Below are 10,120 nucleotides of genomic sequence, written 5' to 3'. Positions count from 1 at the left end.
AAACACTTAAACTAGTCTAACATACTACATAAACACTTAAACTGGTCTAACATACACATAAACACTTAAACTGGTCTAACATACACTACACACACAAACACACACACACACACGCATACAGTTGGTATAGGAAAGGATTAAAGCTTAATCAGTAAAGAGGAGAGAAATAAGGAATGTTATAGGGGTGTTACAGAGTATTTGTTAAATATAGCTAACAAAATATATATTGTGTGTTTGATTGGTCCAGACGCTACAACAGACAGTGCACAATAACATGGATTGTTGGGACAGAGGTTCCAGTAATTTTTCGTCTGTCTTTACTGTCTGCTAAAGGGATTTGAAATTGGTGGTTAGCTTTAGAGTTCCCATGCCAGGCAGTACTTCAGCTGTTGGTGCCCCTGTAGAAGGTGGTGAGGATGGGGGGAGATATTATGAAGGTGATGTTAATTCTCCAGGTACAATCCTTTGTGAGTAGCACATTGAATTCTCTTTCACTATGTATTGCATCTACAAAATTTAGTCAAAATGCCCATCCTGGCAAGTTTTCACATAAAATTATGTCTTAAAGGAAAAGCTCACCCAACAATCAAAAACCAAACCTTTATGACTGACTTTGTTCTGTTGAACATAAAAGAAGATATTGGTCTGGTGGATGCAGGTCCATGCTCAACATGATTGTGCTTGAGGTTTTGCAGGCAATCGAAATCCACTGTGGTTTCTCTGTTATATAGTCCTTATATACTGTTACATAGTCCTGTTTACACTGAAAGGGCCAGATTGTCCAGCTTTTCAGTCAGCTTTTGAGGGATGATTGTGTTCAGTGTTGAGCTGAAATCAATGAGCATCATTTTTAAATAGGTGTCCTTGTTTTCCAGGTAAGAAAAACAGGCCAAGGGCATGTTTTATAAACTATATGGTGTTGAATATGGAGGGAAATTTAATGTGGTCTTTGAAAATCCTCTCAAAGAACTTCATAAGTATGTGTGTAAGTGCCATAGGACAATGGTCATTAGGGCAGGACGTTATTTTCTTCTTACGCACATGTGATGGTCATCACCTTAAAGAATACTGAGACAGTTGCCTGGCTCAGAGGAATGTTGAAGATTACTCTGAGGACATTTGTGAATTGGACTGCACTGTCCCTGAGCATCTGACTAGGAATCTTTCCAGGTTGAGTGGCTTTACATTAATCAACCTTTAATAAAGTTCTTCTGCCGTGGACAGCAGACTTCTTTCCAGGAGTGTTGTTAAGTGCATTCTATGCAACAGGGCATAGAAGTCATTCAACACATCAGATGGATAAAATCGCTGTTGACAGGCTTAGATGCAGTCTTGTAGTCAGTAATGGCCTGTATGCCCTGCCACATGCTCTTTGTGCCTCAGGTGTTGAAGTGTGTGTGTAGATCCGTATATAGCTTTATTTTACCTTTATGATACCTAAGGGCTACCTTATTTCCAGATTTAAGGGGAACATCAGAGGAGTATGGTCACCACAGTGAACCATGGCTATTGCTGTGCTTGCATGTGGACTGACGACAACCATTTGCTGAAAAATGCTCAATACACAATCTTTTAGCCTAGGGTGAAGTCATTATGTACAGTGACGCTATATAGCCTATTTAGTTCCCCTCACTCCACAACAAATCCTTTACATTTAACTGTATTCAGAACAAAACAAGAATGAAAAATAAGTAGCTATAAAGTTATATATTAAATTATAAAATCAAACACAAATTAGGCTATAGTGTCATTTTTTATAAAAAAAACATCAAACGTCAAGCTAAAATTAATTTATTTAAAGCAAAACTGAAATGTTTTGCTCCAAATGTTTTCATTTCTTTGCCCTGCAACATTTGGTTGCTAGACAATTATTCATTATGTAAACAAGGCTTTGAACTTAACTCGTGTTCCAATATCCACATAAAATGCTGATTTTACAGTGGACCTTTTAAATTGAGCAGTGTAACTTTTCTGTTTGGTTGACTGCATTTTAGTTTGAAGGTAAATGGCTGAAATGTCAAGTTAGCAATGCTAAAACTGATATGTTGTGTGTGTGAGAGAGATGCCTGCACGATTAGTTGGATTTTATAAAATAAAAATTTAAAGAAAAATAGAATGCGTTTTGAATGAATTTTCACAGAAACAAGCGTAGCCTATACTTGTCACACAGTCTTATTTATTTTATTACTTTTATATACTTCATTTCTGTTTTTCTCCATTCACAGAAGCGCTGCAGGTGTATGATGTGACAAAAAAAGACATTCTAATCTTACTGCTTAATGATCGACTAATGAGCTTCGGTTATCGGTGAGGAAAATAATCTAAATAAACAAAATGCTGTCATTATACAATTCTGCACTAGATTTCAAAACAGAACTCAAAAACTTGATTTGATGTGAGATTTGATTCAAAAGATGTTGTGGAAAATGAACAGCATGTTTAGAATAATTCACAAAACAGTCCGATGTGAAATGTGAAGAACAAATAAAAACGTAATCTTTCAGTTGCTCAGGCATGTTATTAAAAATAAACTTTAGCCATGCATTTATAAAGCTCAAATCTTTAGAAAGGCTCTGCACAGTTTTGCAATTTCTTTACATCCGCTAACAGAACAACATCAGAGTTTGACGGACTTACTCAACATCTTTATTCAACAGCTGTATTGCTGATGGACAGACGAGTTGTTCGGAACACACCTCTTTGATTACATATGACAGCAGAAATGTGACGTCATAATTCTCCAGATTTCAAATCTGGGTATTTCAGAGGAGTAGAAAAGAATATTGCATGTTAGTCAGCTTTGAGAGTAAGTAGAGTAATCTCATATAATAATAATAATAATAATAATAATAATAATTTATGCATTTAGCAGACGCTTTTATCCAAAGCGACTTACAGTGCATTCATATGTATATAAATATCAAGAACATTTTGATTCTTCATTTCATGACTCCTTTAAAGCTGAGCTTGTTTCTTCTGGCCTCCAGTAATCAGCTTTGCAACAGGTTTGGTCCGTTTGAGAAGTGTACATTTCCTGTATACAGCAATTACCATAGCAATGATGTAGTCTACAAAATCCAAACTGGGGTAGCTGCATTACCCTGCATTGCTGATGTTTGTGTAAAGGTTCAACATGTTCTCTCCTCTGGTAATGTAGTTTAACATGTTTATGAAATTTAGGGTGGGGCAAATTGCTTGACTGAAGTTCCTAGCAAAAATTAAAATGTCATGGGCTTTTTCAGTTTGCAGCTCAATAGTGATCATAATACAGAGTAATTCAAAACAGCTGATTTGGCTAATTCAATCTCAACTGATTTTAATGTGTTTCTGTTATAACCCACATGTTCTTATACTGTTGTTGTTGTTGTTTTTTCCAGTTTTGTTTAACCAGTTTTTAGATGTGTCTTCCTGTATTGACTCTTTTCACCTGTAGCCTACTGACTGATGTTTACTGGTGTTGATTTATGACCTGTCATCACTCTTGTATTGTTGTAGTTGACATTAAATACTTTTTATATTAATTCTAATTATTACAGAATGAATATATGGCATTATATTAACTGAACTACATGGAATATTTTTACTTCATTTGCCACACCGCAGGACCTTTTTAAGAAGAGCTAGTGAGAGCAAAATTAAAAGCAATTAAAACAGTCTACCTGTACTGGCTCTTGATTACCTTCATTGACTCATGTTTATCTGTTGTGACTATTGTTTAACTAACTGACCCATGTTGATCTATACTGACTTTAGATGACCTGCATTGGCTCATGATGACCTGCTATGACTTTGTTTACATTCAATAACTTTTATTTACCTGTTTTTTTGTCATGTTTAGGAGCTGGTCGTTGCTCTTAGTCACCTAGTCGAACAGTATGAGAGTAATTTCTGTACTGTGGCTCTGCAGTTCATGGAGGAAGAGAAAAACTATGCTGTACCCTCTCCTGCAAATTCCACAGGTAATTATTTATAACTGTTTTATTTCTTAGTGATTTATAGTTTAAACAAAAGCAATAAATGCTGCTTACAGTAATGTACTGTATACTGCGCAATGTACTATCATCTATCTATCTATCTATCTATCTATTCCACATATCAAACCATAGTCATGGTTTGTTGTATATCTGATGTTTCAGCTGCCTTGATTTTTGTGTGTGTATGTGTGTGTATGTGTAGAGACAGGAAATGTTACCCCGGGTAGGGACAGTCCTGCCATCCCTCGTTTACGATCAGTGAACTCCTATACAAACCTAAGAGCTGCCACCACTGCTCGAACCCTCAATAAGAGTCTTCAGAACCTCAATCTCAATGAGGAGGGTGAGTCAAACTCGACTCTACATCACTAAGCCTGAAATCTCTGGTACAAAATTTTCAGTTTTAATTGTTTTTTATATATCTTTCAACAGTTCACAATGTCAATGTGATTGCCATAAAATCATGCTGCTAAACTGCGGGTCATATTGTAGATTTAATACGTCCCCTTTATAAGTGAAAAATCAAATTCCTTATATCGTGATATAAGATTTTGGGCATATCACCCACCCCTATTCCTAACAATGCTTATTTTTGTTTTATGTGATCAGTGGTCAGTGGTGGACGAAGTACACAAATCAAGTACTTGGGTAAAAGTACAGATACGTATGATAAAATATTACTCCAGTAAAAGTACTCCGTTTTCAATTTTACTCGAGTTATCTTATTCCCATTCCCTCTCCCCAATTACACTGTACTATCCTGATCAATAAAACAGGCTAAAAAGGCCAGTGGTGGATGAAGTACACAAATCAAGTACTTGAGTAAAAGTACAGATCCATATAATAAAATATTACTTCAGTAAAAGTAAAAGTACTCCGTTTTCAATTTTACTCGAGTGAAAGTACAAAAGTACTCGATTTTTTTATGTACTTAAGTAAAAAAGTACTGAGAGATAGATTTATTTTGCAATTTTATATAGGCTACTTAATTTAATTAAATATTAGCACATCTTTTTTTTATAATCCTACTTAGGCATGGGCTAACATGAGATGTTGACGGTATGATAACCTTAAGCAACAAAATATCACGGTTTCACGGTATCACGGTATTGTCTTACAGCTCTAAAATGTGTTATTTTTAAATGACTGGGTAAAAAAAAAAAAAAATTCCGATGAACACAATCTATTTTGTTTTTGAGCAACAGAGAGAATATTAGGAACAGTATAATTTGTTTATTTTTTCTTTGAGCCTGAATGAGATGCAGATTCACTCTCTGACAGCAGGAGGCGCTCATGGAGCAGCAGATACAGCGTTTCCTTGTTTACCGCCATAAAGCAGCGCTGCGCTGAAACACTGCTTTAATACGAACTATACAGAGACGAGATGAAAAGTAAATACTTTTCTGAAGACAGTTAGTTCCCCTCAGAAACGCACTCGATGGTGATTGGCTAATTTTTTTTACCAATGGAGGCACGAGAGCTCAGCACTCACCCGGCCTCCCCCTACCCTTCTCTATCATTAGCGGTTGTAATTACAACAGCAGATTCGGCACATTCACGATAGAAAAGCGGCACTTTCACGTTATGGTATTACAAATGTGAAATTACAAACAAAAAAGGAAGCTCCTTCGGCCGTCATACACGCATGTGACTGACCGCTCGCTCGCACCAACAGGAGGAGGAGGGTCGTGTTACTCTCTACACTGCACTCAACCTGAGAGATTCCTACACATTCAGTCTTTGAGAAGACATGAAAAACAACGCATAACGCAGGAACGGTATAATGGAAAATATTAGTGGTTTTGAAACCGTGACATTTTCAAATCGCGGTATACCTTGAAACCGGTTATTGGCCCATGCCTAACTGCTCAAAATACCTGGGATTTTCCCCTTAAAAAGTAAACTAAAAAGTACCTCAACTTAGCACCAGCAAGCTTGTTAGCTAGACAGTTAGCATCAGCTAACAATATTTACTTATTTTCAGTATGGTTATGAATAAACATTCATATCTGTCTACTCGGTTAGTTAATCAATATAAAAATGTATACTGTTGATAAATAATATAAAAACAGACGTCACATAGGGCTAAATGTGTAGCATTTTAATAAAACTGTTAACGTTACGTATATGAACGTATATGGGTATATGAACGTGCATGAGTTATTTTATTTAGTCTGTTATTTTCGTTTTTTTTTTTTACCTAAAACATAGAGACACTGATGTTGATGTGTCTGCATTCAAGCATTTCAGTGGGCTTAAATAGATCACCCTTTACAGCAGATTTAGTTCACAAACAACTGACAGTTTTGACCTAAATATGATTTTCAGTTACAATAATTAATCCTAAAATTCGACATTAGTAACTTACTTTTAGCAGCATCAGTTGCGCGCGCGCTCACAAGATCTCCCGGTTCTTAGATTCAGTTCACTGGAGACTCGCACTAAACGGTTCGTTTGAATCAGTGAGTTGTCGACTTGAGAACAGCTGCAATCGGTTCATTCTAAAGCCAGGCTCACACTGTGCGATTTTTTTTAAAAGTCCTTTAGGATTGTACTTGTCAGACTGTACGAACATGATGATCATGTCACACTGTGGGATCTCAGTTGTCATTAATGTCAGACTGTACGATAGTCAAGACGTGTTAAAAACGGTTGCACGCAAGAAAACTTGCCCGGAGTTCTACATTATCAACCCATACACGTTTAGTGACTGCGAGCTGCATTGCACACGGGGCTGTAATGTTGACTATCATTAAAAGTATATGAATGGCAGCAATACCGGTGTATTTATGCAGAATAGTGCAAGCAGCACTTCACACCCACATGAAAAGAGCAGCGCAACTGGTGTTTATCATAGCAAAGGCAACATATCAGATGAATTCCGTGATTGGAGGACGGGAGCGCCGGAGTTTATGCAGTTAGAAGAAATCTCTAGTATTAATTCTGATCATGGCTTGTCTTGAAAAACGAAGACAGTTTGACGTTCGTCGTAGGAGATGTCACACTGCAGGACTGTGCGCCAAATCTTCTGACACTGCCAGAAGTTCGTCGGAGGTCAAATTTGATCACAACAGCCATTAATCGGCTGTCGGTGAACATGTCAAACTAACGATCAAAGACTACAGATTTTAGCCTAGGACTCTTTTAGGATTTAAACATTTTTTCTCAGACGACCAAATCGTGGCCAAAATCGCACAGTGTGAGCCGGGCTTAATTCGTGAATATATAGTTTGGTGCTATTTGCGAACCGATTTAAAAGGTTCATTGAAAAGAATCAGTTTGTTCTTGAATCAGACACCACTTCTGCGTGTCCGAGCACGTGATATATTATAAGGAGTAACGATATGTTTTATAATATGTAGTAAAGTAAAAAGTATGATCTTATGCTTTGTAATGTAGTGAAGTAAAAGTAAAAGTTACTCAAAATAAAACTACTCCAGTAAAATACAGATACTTGAAAAATGTACTTAAGTACAGTAACGAAGTAAAACTACTCCGTAACTGTCCACCGCTGTGTTATAGGTGGACCGGCAGCATTCTCTCCAGGGAACCTGAGCACCAGCAGCAGTGCCAGCAGTACTTTGGGCAGCCCTGATAATGATGAATACCTTCTCTCCTTTGAAACCATCGACAAGATGAGGAGAGTCAGCTCGTACTCTTCCTTGAATTCTCTCATTGGTAAGACTCCCTGTTTCAGCAACAATCATAGACAAGACCTTCATCAGCTTTCTTTGAAAATGTCTCTCTGAATAGGCCAAATGCCTCTTTAAAGCTGCAGTCTGTAAATTTTGCCTCTTTGTCGCCATCTCTGTTTGAAACCTGCAATTGCAGTTATTTGTGGAATTATCTTTTTATGGGGGTTGTGCACGGCTCCTCAGCGTGGATGAATCTAATGTTTTGATGTGTGGCTGTCAGTCACCGCACTGGTGTGGCTATTCACTGTACTTCGGAATACCAGATTCTATGTCTTGAAAGTATGACCCAAATATGAATTTTTACCAGATATTGTCATCTGAACGAGTAAGTAACACTTTTGACACTTTTGTTCTGACCAGCTGCGCTACAATAAATTGCGCTACAAATGGTGATTAAATCTAACAAACGGTTAGCTCATATCACATCAAACCATGCAAATTATTATTACTGTTATACTTTGTTCTCAAATTGTTAATGTTAACAACATCAGCATTGCGTGACTACATGTATGTAGTGTGTGTGTAGTAGCGTGTAGATTTCCATTTCTGTACAGTCTAATCTCAAATTGTCATACCATTCGAATTTCATATAAAAAAAAATATTTTAACCCAAAAAGCAAATTCTTCTTCTTTAGAACTGGTTCTCTTTCAAATACAAATCTTGTGTAATCCAATGTAGGCTATCTGAGATATGATGCAACATTTTTCTTTTTTTTTTTTTGAGGTTTTTGAGAATCTTTGAAGTTCTGATTTTTGGTTGGTACAGTTCTCTGTAGAAGAAAAACACTAGCAAAAACAATTATATAATGTGGCGAATGATTTGAAGGTGGTGATATCCATTTAGGTGAACATAATAAGACATACCTATATTTCAAATGTTTTCACCCACACACATTGCCAAACCTAAAAATTCAACAAAATGCATTTGTAGGTTTTGACTGGTAAGTGGTGCTTTAATCACCATTTAATTCATTTTTAGCAGTCAACTTTGCCTTGCCAATGGCCTAGATTTGATGAATCAGTAGATAATCTAAGAAATAATTAATATTCACAGAAGCAAACTTAATAGTACTTATTCAAGCAGCATAGTAAATGTCAAGACCATGAACCTGTGCTTACGTTTTATTCTATGCTACATAGTACTACAACATATTTTAGATTTTTATACTTTTTAACAGGTGTGCAGTATTATTTATATCATTGAATTATATTATTGTACCTTAAAATGAGATGGTTTACTTTGCATCGGAGCATTAAAAGTGGTAGCTTGTTCAATACACATATTTATACCTACACTCAATGTCTATATTGTCACATTACTTAATATTAGTCACAAATACAAATTTTTAAAATGTACTTTTAGTAATTCTACTAATAAAATGACATTCATTTCAACGTCATGCACATTCTGTAATTGTTGTCGTTGACATGCTGACCAACACTCTACCACTCGACTATGAATAAACTGGATGTGAAATGCACAGAATTTTCCTACAGCATGTCCACACACACACACAAAAGAGAAGAACTCTTCATCTCTCTCGCTTCACAATAATACAAATAATTTTTATGCGGTCACAGTTCTGGTACTGACTGTGAGATTGATGCTCTAGCGGTGTATATTTTGTATATTATAGTGCAAGGAGGCTGTTCAAATTCTGATTCTGCATCGTAAGAAATTATTTTCTTGTTTTCTTTAGGTTTTGGCTTCAAATTAGATTTTGTACTGATTTTACACTGACACAGATCTCTATATGAAAACCTGCAGGAATTAATAAGTTTAACTGTCCCTGACTTTATGCCTATGTTGAAAATGTGTAGACCACTTCATGGAGCCCTGCAAATAACATGCAGAAAAAATATATAACTCACAATCATTAAACATTTATTTTAGTTTAAACATGGGGATGTTAGAAAGCTAGGCTAGGCCTATATCATTAGTTTTTCTCAATCGATTTGACACTTTTCTCCAATGTAATTGCTCTCAAAACAATTAACACAGCCATTTAAGCACATGCATATTTTAACCAAACAGTCAACTTTACTGCAAAATTAAGCACTGCATTTTTTCTAATAATGTGTTTATTAAAGGTAAATATTAACATCAAAACTATGTGTGTTCTCTATTGATTATAAAACATATTCATCAATAGTTGCATAAATACACAAATTAAAATACACATTTACCCAACACATATCACCCATGTGACAAATTAAACTAATAAAACTATAAAATCATATACTATAATACCATTAAATAAAGATAATTAAAATCTGGTTGTGCCACCTTTAGCAACAAAATCTGCAAAGCAACGCTTCTGATAACTACAGAGCAGTCTTGTACAGCGTTGCTGTAGAGCTTTGGCCCATTCTTCTTTGCAGAATGTAACCCAAAAATAAAAAACAAACAAAATTGAATCCATACTTGAAAAGCTCCTGTCTCAACATCCC

At 35.9% G+C, this 10,120-nt stretch overlaps 1 protein-coding gene across 1 annotated transcript in view; it reads left to right on the top strand.

Annotated features, from left to right (window-relative positions):
- Positions 1–10,120, top strand: part of LOC107669526 (regulatory-associated protein of mTOR-like) — a 183,514-nt gene that overhangs the window by 93,383 nt on the left and 80,011 nt on the right. Inside the window, exons 13-15 of the mRNA XM_016461796.1 lie at positions 3,839–3,959; positions 4,177–4,317; positions 7,497–7,652. Of these exons, the coding sequence (XP_016317282.1) occupies positions 3,839–3,959; positions 4,177–4,317; positions 7,497–7,652 (418 nt within the window). The remainder of the gene's footprint in view (positions 1–3,838; positions 3,960–4,176; positions 4,318–7,496; positions 7,653–10,120) is intronic.

The sequence above is a fragment of the Sinocyclocheilus anshuiensis genome, unplaced genomic scaffold, assembly GCF_001515605.1.
Source record: "Sinocyclocheilus anshuiensis isolate Anshui unplaced genomic scaffold, SAMN03320099.WGS_v1.1 scaffold612, whole genome shotgun sequence".
Taxonomy (NCBI): Eukaryota; Metazoa; Chordata; class Actinopteri; order Cypriniformes; family Cyprinidae; genus Sinocyclocheilus; species Sinocyclocheilus anshuiensis.
The sequence above is the reverse complement of the archived record's forward strand: the minus strand, read 5'-3'. Positions and strand labels throughout refer to the sequence as shown.